Source organism: Haemorhous mexicanus, chromosome Z, assembly GCF_027477595.1.
Source record: "Haemorhous mexicanus isolate bHaeMex1 chromosome Z, bHaeMex1.pri, whole genome shotgun sequence".
In the NCBI taxonomy this organism is placed as follows: Eukaryota; Metazoa; Chordata; class Aves; order Passeriformes; family Fringillidae; genus Haemorhous; species Haemorhous mexicanus.
The window spans coordinates 65,806,167-65,824,946 of NC_082381.1; the positions used below are offsets into that span (position 1 = coordinate 65,806,167).

Sequence of the window (18,780 nt, forward strand, 5' to 3'; positions counted from 1 at the left end):
ACTACATTATACAGCTGATTAAACTTCATATAATCAACTCACAGATCTGTTATAGTGCATTTCATTGATACAACATATTAAAAGCATAAAGAGCTAGGATCTCATGGAACAAAAGCAAGAACATACAAAACCAGGAAATACCTAGTAAACTGCATATTCTGAGAAGCTTAGAAGGAGAATGCCAGAAAGAAGGCAGCTGTAGTTGAAGCTATTACTCAGTCTTTCAAAAGGTAGTAAGAGCAGCTGTCCAGTGTGACATTTTGATTTAACCCATTTAACATCTTAAACTGTTCATTGCACCTGTATTAAAACACAGGAAGTGGCACAAGCACTGTGAATAAGCAAGCACATTAAATGAGTTCCAAGGTGTTTTTAACTAAGAATCTAAAATCAATTTACTACTTTCAGGACTGGGGGGATCTCTACAATAAATGCCAAATTCAGAATGACAAGATAGAACTTAGCAACAAGATGCACTGCAGAGAAGTAAGACAGAATGAAAAATTATCATCTTATCATGGTGCAACAGAAGTTATAATACTCAAAAACAGCGATGATCCTCAGACCTCTCTGATAGACTGCAATGGTATGACTCTGCATTACTGGGATTATTCAATTGATCTACCATAACAGCTCCAGTGTACCATGTAAATATGTATTTAGGGCTTTTTAAAAGAGTGTATTTTGATTCATTATTGCATAGCAATTCGTGTAGACCCTCCTTAGCTTATGGATCATTAACCTGAAAGAACATAATGGTTCTTTCCAAGACTAATGTCTATCATATCATTTTTGTTGCTGTGCCTAGAAATTTGCTATTTGTGTTGTCTTATATACCTGGAGTTCTTGCACAAAAACATTCACTCTAGCATAAGTGCTGTGTAATGCCAAGACGTACTAATTTTTTTTTCCACATGAGAGACACACAGACATAGATGATACTCTGTGAGGGAAATCAGACAAGTGACTGTTTCCTAAACTTAGGCTCTGAAACCTTCAGGAGTGAAATTTCACTGGTTTTTCCCCAGAAATTCAAACAGGTTTCAAGATCTGGTACTGATTGTTATAATATCAGTGAATGTTTTAAAAGAAATATCACCTTTATGTTTTCAAGCATATAGTAGAATATGTATACACAAAAATTTATTTCCAAACCAGCAGTGTTGTTCATATTCTTCCAAAGACTGCAATTATTTTATTGCATGCATATAAGAAGAAACATACAAAATAACATACTGATTAAAAAAATAGTCATTGATCATGAAAGTCATATTTTAGCTAAAAGTATGCTTAGGTACCTTTATGCATAAGGGGAGAAGTGAGAAGATTAAAACTGGACTACTCCTATGTTTGAAACGATGTTGTTTTACGTCACTCTCTGGAAGGCAGATTTTGTTTCATTTGTAATTAATCTCCTTCTCCCTAGGTGAATGTTCATAAACCATCTTAAAGGAGGAAGCGACCGCAAAAAGTGCCATAACCAGCGTTCTCCTTCTACTTTGCTATCACACCTATATGAACAAATAAAGGTTTAGCCTCTTAAAGTCTACTAAAATACTAAGACAACTGTTGGTATCATAGAATTATAATCATAAAGAACAGTTTAGTTTGGCAGGGACCTTAAAGACTGACCCGCCTTCCGTGGTTAGGGACACCTTACTAACCATCTCCCCTGTGAGGACAGGCTTCAGCCCAGAGAAGAGAAGGCTCTGAAGAGACATTATAGCACCTTCCAGTACGTAAAGGGGGCTAAAAGAGAGCTGGAGAGGGACTTCTATAAGGGCATGTAATGACTGGACAAGGGATAACAGCTTTAAGCTAACAGAGGGTAGGTTTACACTCCATGTTAGGAAAAAGTCATTGTGAGGATGGTGAGGCAGTAGAACAGGTAGGCCAGAGAAGTTGTGGATTCTGTATGCAAGTTTTTCCAACAATCTAACACTTAGAAAATAAGCATTCCACTGAGACATGTTAAACAATACTCTGATGACAGAGTTCCTTTTTCCTGTAATAATAAAGCTAGAGGAAGCCTTTCATCTCTGAAAAACACATCTCATCCCTGAGAGATGAAAGGTCCCCTCTGTATGTAAGCACAAAAGCACCTTTGTGCTCCACAAGAACATTATCAACTCTGCTACAAGGCCTCATGCTCATATTGTGCAATGTCCCAGTCTTGACATGGAAAGCCCATTGTTTGAGTTTGCTACGTCAACTAGGGGTTAGTGCCAGGTATCTGGTGTGAAACACACTTTAAACACAGCACAGGAAACAGCAAACACCTTGAAGATATGAAAGAAACTGAAAACAGAGGATTCAGTAAATCAAACAACTCGCTTGCAGTTAAGTCATGGTCAGCCTTATAAGCTAGAAGGCTGTTTCTACTTCAAGCAGCAGCAGCTGACCAAGGGAAAAATATCCAAAAATCAGAAGGTGCACAGTGCCATTTGGGGAAGTAGTGCCCTTCCTGCAGTGAAGAGTGCTTAGAACAGGAAAAGAAAACAACAACCATGAACTTTAAAAAGGACAGAAATCTGCTTTTGGAAACTGGAGAGAATTGTCAGAATTGGAAAATGGGGGAGCAGAAGAAAAAATGTGCCCAGTAAATTCTGCCTTCCCTCGCTAAAGACCTCTTGAGCCCACTCACTCCAGCCTAAGTCCACCAAGGATCACAGCTATCACTGCTAGCTACACATCTCCAGCTTCATGGTATCACACATTTACAGGAAATTAAAGAAGCCATTAAGACCTCTTTTGAATGTTCAGCAGGAGCAGGTATCTAAATAGAGCTTGCTCATTGCACACTCATTTGTAACGACAGCATTTTTTGTAGGAGAAAAGGAAAATAAAAAAAATAACTCAGTAAAGCCTTGGTTTAAAATTTAAAGCTGATTCAATGTTTAATGTTTTTTAATTCCTCCATCTATATATATATATACAGAACTACATTCAGTTTCAACAGTTTCCAAATACAGATAAAGATTTGGCCAGCTTTTCAAAAAACACAAACAAGGGAGCAAGAAGCAACTTGCCACAACTCTTCTGCCCACAGTAATAACCAGAAAAAAAATACTTTCTGAGGGAAGCAGAAGAATGTAAGTTTACCATGGCACTTTTAAAGGTCATGTGTTTTTGTAACAGCGCATCTGTATGCAGGATTGGTCAAACCCTTGAGCAATTCCACATCATGTGGGAGAAGATGAATCAAAAAACCTTTCCCAAACCCAAGAAAGACATTATGAAATAACAGCTGATAGGTTACCCAGACCTCACAGGTAAATGGTGTCTCTGGCAGGACTAAGGGATTAAAGGCAGAAAGACAACCAACCTGATTTAAATTCTCATCACTGGACAATCATGAAGGGAGAGGCCAGCTCTGGAGTCAGGGGAAAGAACACGATCACATGACACCACCTGTACCTATTTACTTTGGTACATACTTGGACAGGATTAAGTACGCAAACACCAAGCAGAACAAAAAAGCACATTCAGAGTAGACTGAAAAAACAATGACAGAAAACAGTTTCAAGAACCCCAAAACAAAGGAGCCAAGTGGACACTGAACAACCTTCTGTAGCACATTCTTCCCATACTTTTAAGAAGAAATACAGAGATTCCATCAACTTCATGATGTTTTGCTTACAGGGTTCAAATATGTAATAGTATTACACATTATTCAACCACCTCTATGGGTACACAGTCACCTGAAATACATTATCAAATATTCAGGGCTCATGCTCAATCAAAAAAGAAAAACCTCATACAATAATAACATAAAAATAGTAAATGCAACTTGTCATTTTATTCCTGCAAATTTCTGTTGTTTATAGTCTGATAATTTGAAGCTTCTCTTCATGAGCCATTTCCTATTCAAGGTCTCACTGAAAATAGTTGTTTATAGGCATATTGGCACTGTTACATAAATATTTTAAAAGCATGTACTCTCATGCTTTTAGTCACATATATCCAAATTACCAATTTCTACACAAAATTTCAAGTTAAGAATTTTACCATTTCATCACCACAACTTTTAAAGATCATGTAAAGACTTAAGTGCTAATCTGATAAAGAATGTGTAAAAGGAAAGCATTATTCCCATCCAAGAAATAAAAAACAAAACTCCCATGCCCCCTAACAAATAAAAACAGTAACAAAACCAAAAATCACATACCCCAACGATTCTTTTCATTGCATCCAGCTTTGCAGAATCTTTACTGCTTTCCAACATTTGTTTTAGGTCTTCATTCCTATGGTAGAAATACAGTAAAGCATCAATTAGAAAAACTAAAAAATCAAACCAGAGTACCTCTTTTATATTCTTGCATCAGCTCAGCAACTTATGGTGAAGTACTGCTCCCTCTTGCTCACTTATAAATTTTATTTACTCTGTATAATGAAGTGTTTAGCAAAAGAATGTATCAGATTCCAACAACAATGTAAGACCATGCAACTTCAATCTGCTGTGAGCTGAACCTGTCTCAAAGGCTGAAATCTTAAAGCACAAGAAGAGCTTAGTTTAAACCAACAATTCATTCACTTCTCCCTTGTCCCCCAGGGAGGGCAAGATGCAATACCTAGAAGTTGGCATGTTTGTGTCAAAATATATCAGCTTATGTAAGTCACTGAAAAGTCCAGACTTCAGTATGCTCTGAATTTCACTAAGAATCAGGGATATAACCTTGTGCTCCTACTTGCCTTCCTGGACTATAAATTGCTATCCCCTGTCCTCAGGAATAAAAGCCTCAGATCTGAAGTATCTGATCTACCAGTTGCAAGACTAAGACAGCCTGATGATTAGACACATACAGCATCAAAGCACTTTTCACAGCTGAAATAAAATTCTCCCACAAAAATATCAAGTTAATAAGAAGGTTCTCTTGTAGATACAGCTTTTCATTAGCAGTCACTAATAAGAAACCTCATCCTGCTTGGCTTTTTAGAAGTAAAAAGATCGCAGTCTAACTGCACTTACAGAGTACAAAAGTTTACAAAAAAGATTCTATGAAGAAACAGCTTTTTTGTAACATCTGGATAGCCTGATTTACTGAAAGATACAAGTGGATAGAAACTCGAGACACCTGCAATACTCCAAAGAACTCTGAAGACTTTACAAGTTCAAACCCTTGTGTGAACTTTCACACAAATGAAAGGCAACATGGTGGGTAGGCAGACCATGGTGGAACACCAGATGCCCACAAAGCCATTCTTTCTCTCCCTTCCTGAAGCAAGATGGGGGTGAGAAAATAGGACGGAAAAAACCTCATGTGTCAAGATAAAGACAGTTTAATAAAGCAAAAGCAAAGGCTGCATGCAGAAGCAAAGGAAAACAAAATATTTATTCTCTGCTTCACATCAGCAAGCGATGTCCAGCTACTTGCCCAGGAAGCAGGGTTTTAGTATACACAGCGGTTGCTTCGGAAGACCAACACCACAAGAAAGAATGCCCACCCCTTCTCCTTGTTCTTCACTTACTAAAAGTGATAAATAAAAGTGACCAGTCATCATATGTTATGCAATATCCCCTTGGTCTGCCTAGACCATGAGTCCTGGCTACACATCCTTCAACGTTTTGCCCAACCCCAGGCTGGTGGGGAAGGGGGATATTGGAGAGACAGTCTTGACTCCTGCGTGAGCGCTGCTCGGCAATAGCTACAACACTGGTACGTTACCAACACCTCTCTCACTACAAATACAAAACACAGCATGAAGAAGACTGCTGCAATGGAAAATAATTCCATCTCAGCCAGACCAAATATATCCAGACAAGATTTCAAAAGTGAATGCAGAACCTGGATATATTCTGATTTATCACTGCCCTCATAATTTCATATGGGAAGGAAAAGAGGGTGTAAGCCAAAGCTGGAATTAGTTACAATGAGAAAAAATATTGTCATTCATTCAGTCATAAACCTTTAAACAGTATTTTTCCTACTTGCAAGGGACTGAATCACTCTAACAGAAATTTCCTCATATTTTCAGAACCAGTACTGCATCTGCTTCATGCCTCCCCACAAGAAATCCACATTGCCCACATTTCAGTATACATCCACATAAGAACTGCAACCAGATGGAAAAAAAACCAAACCAACAACAAAACAATCAATGCATTTCCTACTAAGCTAAGGTATGTAAAATTCAGGATACCTACATGCAACTTACAATGTAAGTCTAACTCCTTTTTCAAAACCAAGTGTTTCATGAAATAATTGGAGCAACCTATTACAGATTCCCTATACTGTCAATATTTGCTTCACTTGACAGCTTAATATCTAATTATTATCTTAAAAAAAAAAAAGGAAAAAAATAAAGGAAGTATTAAATTTCCTTGCCTGCTTTAGTACCACTTCCCAAAAATTATATGTAACTCCCTATTTTGTCTGCATCACTCAAAGGTTTTTACTATCTTTAGCTACTCCTGGACATTTTCAAAGATATATAAAGTCATTCTTCTATTGTTACTTTTTTTTTGTTTGTTTGTTTGTTTTTTGTTTTGTTACATTTGTTTGGTTGTGTGCTTTGGTTATTTAAAATATACGCCCCATTCAATTGTGTCCTGTAGTTTTGCATACTGCTCAGATCAGCTTAGTAAGTCTATAGCTAGACACCTTCCTCAAGGCAAGTCATAACATACAACATACCTTCTTGTAACACCACTCAAGGTTGATAAGTCAAACATGTCACACGTTCTCCTATTATCCACATTCCTGTTCCTTTCTCTACAATAAACTCTATATTTTTCTGATTTGCTTGTATTCGCCTCTACATCATCCAACTTATTTTATTCACTCCATATTTTCCCCTCAGATCCATATCCTTATTTTTTATATTAGAAATAAAGTATTTGTTGGCTTGGGGCTGTACATAAAATATCATTAATAATTTGGGCTTTTTACCTTTCAATCCCTCTGTGAAGTTCCATTTCCAATTAATGTTTTAGGAAGCATAGCTTTGATTTAATTTTTGGCAGCTCTCTTTACTCCCATCACTCTTGACCACAGAAACAGCTGCTTTTATTGACCATTTCTACTCACCTATTCCTCACAGGATACCAAGTAAGTCTCAGGTTTTTTGATCCACTTGTAGTACTTTGCCTGACACTTTGCTCTAGCTGGAAACAGAAACTCAGAAACCTCTAACTCCTTCTGCTTAAGTCATAATTCTTCTCTGTGCAGGAATCTGTACAACATGGTAAGAAAAGTTACACAGCAAAAGACAGGACTTGATTCAGAAAGTTGCTCTTAGTCCTATGCTCCTGGTTCCAGTTTCCTACTGTTGTTGAAAATGTGAAATATGTAAAAATTTTCTTAAGAAAGGATGTTCTTTGATGTTTCATCTTTGTACAATTTCAAGCCTAATCAACAACAAATGAGATTCAGTCTGTGAAATGGATAGCAGCTAACAAGCAAGTTCTGTGAGCAGCTAACAAGCAGTGAGGTCTGTGTGTTAGAAAGACAAATTACTTGTCTGTAGAATTGCCTTGTTAAGGTTTAGGGCTTGACATGTTTCAATGATCCCAGACCCCAGGTGAGGTTCGCAAATCTTGGGAAAAAGGACACACCCCTAAGGGCAGACCAAGAATGCAAATTTGATGGGCCACAAGGATGTTCTGCAGGACCACCAAGACAAAGAGGAAACTAATAAAAACAACTCAGCAATAGTGTGGAATCAGCTCCAATGGGGTAAAAGGCGATTCTGGCAGGAGAGACTGTGACCACGGACCACTGACTTAAAAAATCACTGACCCAGAATAAGAGAAAGGTTGAACATGTGGACCAGTTATCATGAGAAGTGAGAAATTCATTAACCAATAGAAGATAAAATATTAATCAACAAACAAACAAGCAAACAAACAAAAAAGAAGAATATGTCAACAAAGTGGAAAATATAGAAATAATAATTTGAGTTTGAGGATGAAGTAGCAAAAATGGAGGAAGTTACACAGAACAAGATCCAAGTACATGCTGAAGATCATCTCCCAGAATGTAACAAACAACAAGAAAAAATGAAAAGACGAATTTAAGATGCGAAGACAGAAGTGTTCATTGATGAGCTCCAGTTCTAAACACTTATAGAAAATGTTATATCATACACTTCAAATTAAAACCTTTTGAACTGTTAGCTGGGAAGATATAAACCACAGAAATTTATATATGAAGACCTGTTTTCAATCGGCCTTGTTTCCATATGAGAAAAGCAGCAGGGGAAAAAGTAAAGAAAGAAAAATAGGAATTAAACAACAAGTTCTTGATGAATCAATATGGAAATCAATGTTACTTGAATAGATGGTTTGTTTGTGTTTTTAGATATCTTTTCTAACAAATTATAATCCAGGATTAGCAAATATTAGATACTTACAGAGTAAAATATTGCTCCATATATCCACATTGATCACCAGCAGCAGCAAGCCTTTTTTCTTCTACAGTTAGATATGGTTTCAGTGTAACATCAAAGTTTTTCCCTTTAAGAGCAGACTTAATAGTGCAAGACACCTCAATTATTTTGCCCAGCATTGTGGAGTTTTGTTCCATCCTTTTTAGCAAAGTATGTAAAAAAGCAATACAAAAAATCACTGAACTCAACCAAGGTTGCCTGCCAAGAGTGAGGTCTACTCTAAAAAAAAAAGAAAATCTTACAAAGTAACAGGATATGCACTCCCTTGCTGTTTTAACTTCCAGAAACAAATAACATATGCAAATTTCAAAGGTCACTTCCCTCCAAAAACATCTCTTATCAGAGCCTCAATGAACAATGGGAAAAGCAAATGCATTTCAGTCTTTTGTAATATAATTTATTGTACAGTACAAGTATTTTCATATTTTGATCATTAAGAAGTTTGAAGGAAATTTCAATCTTTTAATAAAATCCCTCTAAATAGAAATAAATGTAAACATAAATGTAAGCTTTGCAGTCACACTAGGGTTCATGTTTCTATACTCATTAGTTATGCTGAGGTGACAGTTCCTCAATACACAATCCTAGACAAATACTCTCTTTATCACTTACTTCCACTTGCCAGGGACTCAGGAAAATGCAAGTAACCTTCAACTGCATCAATACCTTTGCCTCTCCCTGCTAAAACTTTGAGAGACTCTACACTTACAGAGCCAGGTACATATTATAGATCACTGAAATATAAATGTTGTTACTTCAGGAGCAACACCAGGTTTAAATAAGCCTAATCTGATACCTGACAAATGATACGGAAATATGAGAAGCAGGAAAGTAATGGTCCCAACAACAGCAGATGAAAAAACACCTAACTTTTGGCTGAGTATAGATATATAGTCTCAGCCATTTTCCCTAACAGTAAGAAGAGGTAAAATGACTCTCCAAGAGCAAAAAAAACTAGAAAAACAAGAAGATTCCCACTTGTCTGCCCAATGATGTATTCTAAGAACTCAACAAGATTCCCTTGAGTTCCCAGGATATAATCTAGTGTCTTCACATCTACTTCAATATAGGCCCACTGTCCTCAAAAGTTGCAAGCTGAAAGCACTGGTATAGACAATAATTAGAAATACTCATATGAAATATTAAGTATGTACTATGAAATATGATCTTTAGTACTTGTATAGCATCTACCATAAAAGGCACCAAGTCAATTATTAACTGTCTTTGTAATCTTTAGCATCACAGGCTTGTATTCCTAAGTATTACAATCTGAAAGCTAAAGTAGTACAAATTAGAAATGCAAACTCATCACCTTTCACAGCAGGTATCACACATGACAGATTTGCAATGACACAACATGACGGACATCACAAAACACATCTAAAATATGTCCTCCTTGAAACATTGGTTGAATGTTAAATCGAGGTAGTCAGTTTCTAACTTTCTTCTATGTTTTTATATTTTATACTTGTAGCATTTAAGATATACACTATTTTTTTCTTTCTACATGAAAACACTGTTTCCTCATACCTTTGTACCATTTATAGACACGATAAGGATATGAGTATCATAGGACCAGTGACAGACCTACTAGTTTAGATTACTCTTAGAGGTGTTACTACCAGAAAGAAACAAAAACCACCAGTTACCTTTTCTAGTTCTCATGTTCTTTCTGGTGGCCTCTATTGCCCTGCCATTAAAAAAGGAATAAGCCACATCCTTACAACTGCCTCAAGATAAAAGAGGATGGTGGGTGTAGGGGTACGGTAAATATATGGAGAGTAAGAAACAAAAGAAAAGACAAAAAACAACCTTAGATCTTGACAGTCACAAGATTACACTTTAAAAGCCTGAAGTACTATGCTAGAAAACACTTTGATCACCCTACTCTGCATGTTGATTATGGCGAAGAGCATTCAAAGAAAAATTCTGAATATGCCATACTACTGTCAGCACACACTTGGTCACTGAAACTGGCATCTTGCTGAGATTAAGACTAGGATTACAGATTCCAATGAGCAATGTTACCCACTTCTACAGAAAAATAAAGGTAGGCATAACTAAACATCACTGAGGTTCAAACAGCTATGTCAGCAATAAATCTGGGCCTCTGTCTCAGTTACTTTGCCTCCCCATAGGAACTATGACAAACTCCCAGTTATACTAAAATATTTATCCAGAATTTGTGGCATGCCATTTGGCACTGCATCACCATGTTCCTAACAACTATTACTAAGAAAACGGTTGCTCCACTCTGGTAAAATACACATTTATTTTCTATTGGTTTTAGCAACACCATGAAACTAAATCCACAGATTTTCAAGTTTTGCCACAGTTCTGACATGTCAGTTACTGAAAGAAGTCACCTGCTAATCATTAGCCTTCTTAGTAATTAAGCAGAAGATTCATGAGTATCAAAACTGCAACTGAAGCCCAACTAGCAATGCAACAATAACCTCTGGAACAGCTGTAATCCCCTCAAGGAAAGGAGAGTGAATTCTGAACAAATAAACCCTGGTAAGACAGAACACCTTCACATATAAGGATAGCACTATAGCACTGTAAGGTAAGATACAGGAAGTGGTAAACAAATCCACCACAGGGGAGGAAGCAAGCGTCACCAGTTTAGATATTATGGAATAAAGCTCTTATAGAACAGAAGTTATAGAAGTCTCACTCAGCCGAGTTTTGACAATGCATTTCTTGTTTCAAGTTTTCCATCCACTGCATAATTTCAGTTACACAGTATCAATTACACTGTTTTTGCATTCAAGAGACTTCAGCTGGCAGGACATACTTCAGGACATACTTTAAACCATAGCATATTAAATTTTTTCTTTTTGGCCTTCAACATGAAATTCTAAATACTGTGGATGTTACCAAGTTTGAAAAAGAAAATACGTATTTACAGAGCAGTGTAACCTTTACTCTTGGCACCTGAGTAGCAATAAAGTCCTAGGGAATGTCCCATGCTTCCTGAAAAAATTATTTTTTTTTCCTTGATATTTTACTGGTACTGCAAATTGCTTAAAATAAATTGGTTTATTCTAGGTCATGCTATTGTGTAAACTCTAAGCAAGTTTGAATTTAACATTTAAAGAGGAACTGCAAATTGATTTCAGACCCATAAAACATGGAAGTTTAACTGGGAGCAAAAACATGCTGCAATTCAAGTTAATTTTGTTGATTTAAGGTTTTCTTCTAGCAGGAAAATAAGAAATCTGAGTTTCACTGTGTTTTGGTCTGTGCCATAAACTGTTTGAATGACATCTTGTGGTCCTGTTCAGTACTACCATTCTTTTCCATTATAGCATTATATTTACTTCTAATTCACAACATGGAATTCAACTACTACTTCAAGGAAACCTTGAATCATGTGGCTATGAGTGTAGTTGTTCTATGGTTTAAAGAGAAACTGAGATAAGAATTTATTTCTTTTTCAGCCACACCTGATTTTTCAATCTGAAAAAGAAGCCCATTATGTAAAAAGCAAACTAAATAGTTTTAAAGAATGGACTAGAGATGTGAGGGAAACCAGGATAATTGTAGTATCCTGTAAGGGTGAGAGCCACAGAGAATAAAACCAGTTATAGCCTGACCAGAAGCATAATTTAACTCATTTAATTGTTAACTTTGCCACTAATTTCTCAAAGCACTTGCAATCTGGATGTTTAGTTACGCTCTTTCCCTCCCATTAAGGAAACAGGAAAGTGAAAAGTTAAAAACTAAATAAAGCATCTCCCAGTTCTCTGTCGTGAATAGATACCACCTGAGCAACACGTGAACAACTCAGCGCATCAGCACCTTTTAAACTGCTGCTACCACCATCATCAATGCAGATAAACTACCAGGTAAACTACCTATATTTCAAAAGCTCTAATCAGATTGCATATAGTATGACAAAGCAGTTTGAAATCCCTTCTGGATCGGACTGTGATTTGAGCTAACATTATCTGTTGTCAGCGGAGTAGTTAAAAGGCACTTTCACCCAGCAAGAAGAAATGTTGTCTGAAAGGATGAAAAGATTCAGTCTTGCAATTGCACTGCATATAATCATTTCTAATAGTACCCACACCACCAATATGGCAGGGAAACTTCTGCCAGACAGAAATCTTCCTCAGTGGAAGACAGTTTTCTGAAGGCTGAAAGAGTGTCATCAGAAGTGGTGCTGCCACTTAAATGGCTGTGTCACCTTAGAGCCTTTCTTGAGGCTAGTGCTCAGAATTTGCAGACATTTATAGATCACTTTGCAGCCTTTGACAATTGTGAAGGGATTATAAGTGAGAAACAGTACCACATAATATTCTCAGCTGGAAGGGACCCACAGGGATCATTGAGTCCAACTCCTAGTGTTTCCAGCTTTCCCAAAAATATTGAGAAAAGGCTTCTTTGAAAGATACAACCACAGAGGTGGTGTTGCCAGAACCTACTCAGTGCTAGTATATTTACATATATGTCCAGGTTTCAGAAACACTGTTTAACAGCATTACAATGCTGCTCATCTTCTGGTAGAATACAAAAACCATTATAGTTTCCTCCAAGTATCAAAACTATCAAGGGGTGGCACAAACAAGAACAGCCTTCAAAAAAAAGCAGAACTAAAAACATGGAAGTTCAGCCCCATAAGAGCTGTAGATATGTCTATTTAATACCATTCAGGATGCAGATCAAAGCAAATGTCTAACGCAAATAAATGACAATGCAGTAAATATGCAGAAACCACAATGAAAACTTTAAAACTGTAAAACTTGCCTTTCAGAGAGAATAAAAAAGCCACAAAAAATAAGTGACTACATTACACAGAGGCACAGCAAATCAACAATTCATTGTTTGCATCCTCATGTGTGCCAAGGGCATGACAATAAGAACATATTCACTGTGTGGCACTTCCCATCAGATCTGACAGATTTCAGCTGGAGAAGTGTTCTGCAATAGCATGCCCACATTTGTATACTGCATTTAGTTCCTATCCTTGTACTGACTAGAGGGTTCTGATTTTATCTTGTAGACTCATCAATTCATCCAAACCATTCATCTTTGCTGGGTTGCACATCCTACCGAAACTGGCATATAACCATATTGGTGGGCATAGGGCCATTTTAACAGATGGAGAAAGAAAGTAGTTGTGCCAATGAGCTAGTGGATGCATAAAGTTTGAATATTAGAGCTGGAGTCTCCTCCAAGAATTTCACAAATGGCAATCTATGTATAATCTCTCCATGACTGGTTGAACAGAATATGCCAAGACAAAACTAGATCAATTTAAGACTCCAAGAACGCCTCTGGCAGCTGTTGAAAGCAAGTTTTTAGCTCCAATGGGTTTGGAAAAGTCTTCTGCACAGAGAACTGGGGAATCAGTATCTTAATGAAATCACCACCTTCAGCTCTCTGCAAAACAGGCTTGCAAATCTCCACAAAGAAAAATGAGTTTGCAGCACTACCGAGTTTTCTGACGAATGCCTCAACAAAACATGTAAGCCAGACTTGCAACAAAAAAATCTAATAAATTACAAACGTATTTTGCTTGGCAGAAATAGTTTAAAGATGCAAATCAGTAAAGTTGAAAATGTGTGTTATAAATTTTGCCATCTCCTTCAATGCTGCACTTAACAATTGACATCTACTGATGCTACTCCTATGGTTCACCTCTTAAGTTGCTACATTTTATCAGCTAAAGCAATAACTAGTTTTATTGCTGAAATTGTACCACTTCCAAGTACCAAACCTTATTATATTCTAATTTTACATGCAGGTAAGTTTTGTTTAAATGCAATTAATATAGATGAAAATCCTCCGTCCACCTGCAATTATCTGTAAGCAGGTATAGCTGTACTCTAATATATGCAATTAACAGGGATTCTGTGTTTCTAATTAGCTCTCCAGGTACTCTTACATGTTGGAAGGTGGTTAGAATTTTCACTCCTCCACTTAGAGCAATAATAATGTAATAAAGCATAATGTCACTATAAAAATATTCTATTAACTTAGGTGATGTGAATCACAAAGTACTTCTCTACATTAAACAGGAGATTCTGAGATTCCAGCTAGGCGGTGTTTACTGCATGGAGTCCATTAATCTAGAACTAGAAGAAATAGCTTGAGGCCCATATGCTGGATTCAGCTTGTACAAAGATTCACATAACCTATCAGTTCTTACAAATTTTCTGCTGAAAACTTCTGTTACGGGCAAGGACTTCTCTGGAGACTGTTTCCATTACTCTGGGGACCAGAATCTGCCCCCTTTCTCTACTTTTTGAAGCATGTGGGACATGTGAATATCTAAAATATTTCAGTTCACAGACAAGGGTCAAACTGCCAGCCTGGACACACAAATATATTCTTAAAACATAAATACACAAGTTTTATAAAGGAATACCATACATGCCAGTTCATGTGACAAGTGTGAAAGAGGAAGAGAGGAAGGAGAGCAAAAGGCATGCAACAGGGCCTTTTCCACACAAGAAGGTTCCTACTGACTCATCTCAGGTATGTAAGATCTTTCAATTATTTAATTATTGAGATGCTTAACAGTATGAACGCAAAAAATTCCATTCTCCGAACACCAGATCTACTTCATTCACCTAACTAACCAAAAGGCTTTAACAGCACTACATACCAAAACCACAAGTTCTATTTGCCTCTTTAATCAGGATTAAATACACACAGAAAAAGCTAGCACCAGTATAATATATTTGTTTTGAAATCTCTTATTCAAGAATAGTTTTAGTTTAGTCAACACCAGTAGGAAATCAGTTTCTTATGTGCATGTTGTAATACTACAGAGAGATTAGAAAACCCTCCTCTTACCTCCTCTCTTTTGTCCTAAACATGTACAAACATCTCACAGAAGCAGATCAAAATTGTATTTTTATGTTTTCTATTTTCTTTCACTGCAGTGGATACATACCATCTATTACCTAATGAGAAACAATGTTTGCACATGGTGCGTGCAACATAATGCACCTTGCTTATATTAAGAGAAAAGATCATGAAATATACAATTATTTTTAATAATCTTCTAACAGTAAAACTTTATACTTTGTCAGGGTAAAGATGTCACCAGGACAGAAATTTTGATGAACTAAGATATTTTCAATACTAATAGCACATGTTTGAACCAAACTACAACACAAGCATGTACCAAAAATACTATATTCACTAATTGAATTGAAATTATATTTCTAATTGAAAGTTAGTGGATAGATCATTGAATGCTAAAGGTAAAAAAGGCAGCTTTAGCAGGAGAATGACACATAGGCTTTTAAACCAAGGGATGTTCAGAGCTTTTAGATTATATGAACTTCAGCAGAGTAGTCCTACTGAAATGTGAGAAAAAAAAAAAGAACAAATAATTCATATTAGACCAACTTTGGATTTCAGATTTAAGTCTACCAATACTGATTTGTGCCTCTTTATGGGCTCTTCAGTCTCAAGATCAAAGGCAACTTATCCTAACAACTTCATTATTTTCTTAACCATTTTGGCCTACTTCGTGACGAATGGAAAGACAGACAACACAAAGAAAATGACTGTAACTTTTTCAATGAAGTGCTTACATTACTATCTTGATACTTACACAATAACTACATTATAGTGTTCTGATTGATTGGCAACAGGCAAGCACTGGGCTCTGGTCTAACATTACTGCACTAATGTTCTGGGCCCTAAACTATACATGTATAAGGAATATTTCTGGTACCATCAGCAGAACCAAGGAAGAATTCCCCTTTTTCAGCAACCAAAAAAGTTAGCCAAGCACTGAAATAACACAATAATATCAGACATGAGTATATCAGCAATGATGAGAGACAATCTAGAGAGATCAGTAGCAAACAACCTTTAAAAAATTCTAACAGTAATTTCCATTTCACCCTTTACCCACACCTTCATGCACAAGATGCAAGGACACATCTTGCACTTCTCTGTATTGTCTTATATTGCCTTGTGATGAGCAGGTTTTGCACTACTACTAGAGTGAACTATTAGAAATAAAATATATATGCTTGACGAATGACTACTGCATTTTCCAACTAGAGTGACACACAGTCTCCTTTTCTGACAATAACCCTCACTTGCAGTCCAGGGGTTTTTTCACACTACACACATCACCTTCCCTGCACAGCGTCTGTTCCTCAGCTACCCAATCTATACTCAGAGCTTAACCACGCAAGTGTTAAGCTGAAGTGAACTGTGTTAAGCGAATTGTGGATAACACCCTATTTCAGCAAGAATTTGATTGTCAGCTACAAAAGACCATAGACAGCAATGTCTGTTTTACTCTCAAGTCATTCCTTTAGAGCATTACACTCCTGCAAGGGCAAGAGCAAGTCTAGAGGAGCGATTAATTAATTTGGCATGGTCACATAGCACAAGCTGCTGGTCCTTCCATCCTAAAAGACATCCATATACATACACATGTAGAAAACATCTCAGGACCACAGAGCTGTATTTCCCTGAGATCACTGGGGAGCCTCGGGTAGAATCACTCACTTCAGCTTCTGCACTTAATAAAATAGAGAACTATACTTCATCTAAAAAACAGTCCTAAGTTGATGAGTTATATAGAAAATTATGGCCATGTTCAACGAACAGGATATCCTCCCCCCCCGTGGAAAAAAGAAACTAGCAAAATAATAGTTTGGAAATAAAGTGCCAAGTTGTTTCTACAGAAGGGGATAAGGAAAGAAGGGTGCAAACAACATAAATCAGCTAAAACACATAGATCCACAGAAGCACATTTATACTAGAGCAGAGAAAATTTGAACTGGAATGAAAAAGTGGAGTATTTAGCAAAATAGAAGGGGAAAAAGAAATGAGACTCATCTGGCAAACTGAGGAGGCCCATCAGCTTCTGTCTCATAGAGCTAAGCATTAGAGTGCCTGCAGCTCCATGTTTTCATGATTTACTCTGCTGTGGCTCACAAATAAACACATCAGTCGAGGTTTCCAGAGCATAGATGTTCTCTTTGTGCAGAACAATCAAACTGAAGACGCAGCAATTGATTTTCTAATGTACATGAGACCTTAAGTTTATGGTGCTTTTTATTGGTTGCTCTTGGAATAGATTTCCAATTTGTTGCAGAATACAATTCCAGCTTAGCAAACCTTTTGATCCTTTCATTTGGACATTCTTCCTCTCCAATACACTTTTACTTTAAGGAGCTGAAAGCTTTCTGTACCGGTACACTTGGCTAGTTTTTTTTTTTACCTTCTCCATTTCCTCATTTTGACTTCTGACCAAGACACTGTTAACACTGTTAACACCCACTTCGAGCTGGCCACCTCGCCCCGATCCACTACACTTCCAGCCATAACTATCACAAACACTTCTTTTTACAAACACTTTTTTTATAGATACACATTCGAAGGCAAAACTAGGACAATTCCACCGCGGTTAGCTGTCGAAACAGAGCAGAAACGATAAGCAGTTTTCCAAACAAACCAAAAGAAACCCTTTACAGATAATTCACTATCTATGCATACTTTAAACGCAAGCAAGCGAACTTTTCCGCGGAGTCACGACGGGAGTCAAGGGGGAGGGGCGGCTTCCCGGCCAGGGCCCCTGGAACTGCCCCTGCCCGTGGGATACCCCCTCCGCCCGCCCGCGAGCCCCTTACTTCTTGGTGTCGCTGCTGAAGAGCCCGAAGGCCGCGGGAGCCGAAGGGGTCACGGTGGGAGCCGCCTCCTGCGCCAGCTCGGGCGCCGCCTCTCCGCCCTGCTCGCTGTAAGTGAGCCCGTTGCCGGACATGGTGGTGCCCCTGCTGCCGCCGCTGCCCCTGCTGCCGCCGCTGCCCGCCCGCCCCGCCAAAGTTGCCGTCGCAGACCCCCGGTGCTGCCGGCCCGGCGCTCTCCCCGGAAGCTGGGCGGTCACGCGGCGGGGGGCGGGGCGGCACGGCCCGGACGTGCGGTCGCAGCCGCGGCCCCGGGGCCGGGAAGGGCCGGGCAAGGGCCGGGGAAGGGCCCGGCCAGGGCCTGCGACTGGCCTCTCTGCCGCCCCCGGCCTCTGCCGTCCCCTTGAAATGCAAAGCTTGGCCTAGAGCACCGTCTCGTTTGTTGCTTCTAGTGACTGTGTTACGAATGCCAGTACTCCACGCTGACGATAGAAGCAAACTGTTTACACATGTGATGCCAGAAATATAAAAGTATAGTTAGAGGCCTTCTGAGGGAAGTTCCTCCTAATTCCTTTTTACAATTCTGTTTTCCTACGTCCATCTTTCCTATCTCCCCTAGTTTTTCAGGAGTAATCTGTTCATTAGAGCAGCCTTCAATCCATCTCCTGACATATGCTAGTGGAGTGCAACCTTTTCCTCCTTAGAACTGAACTAATTTCCAAAAGGTTACCTGTTCACAATCAATACTTTTTATCTTGCAGAGAAGAAAAGAAAAAAGTGG

At 38.1% G+C, this 18,780-nt stretch overlaps 1 protein-coding gene across 2 annotated transcripts in view; it reads right to left on the reverse strand.

Annotated features, from left to right (window-relative positions):
- The window catches only part of AP3B1 (adaptor related protein complex 3 subunit beta 1), a 155,869-nt gene extending 137,615 nt beyond the window's left edge, over positions 1-18,254 (reverse strand). The window contains exons 1-2 of one of the 2 annotated variants that reach the window (XM_059836743.1): positions 18,006-18,254; positions 4,169-4,244 (exon numbers count right to left, since the gene is read on the reverse strand). In XM_059836743.1, coding sequence (XP_059692726.1) covers positions 4,169-4,244; positions 18,006-18,136 — 207 coding nt within the window. In that variant the 5' untranslated portion in view covers positions 18,137-18,254. Of the gene's footprint in view, positions 1-4,168; positions 4,245-8,352; positions 8,519-18,005 lie in introns of those variants that run through there. The other variant, XM_059836742.1, reaches the window with a different exon arrangement.
- Between the last annotated feature and the right edge of the window lie 526 nt (positions 18,255-18,780).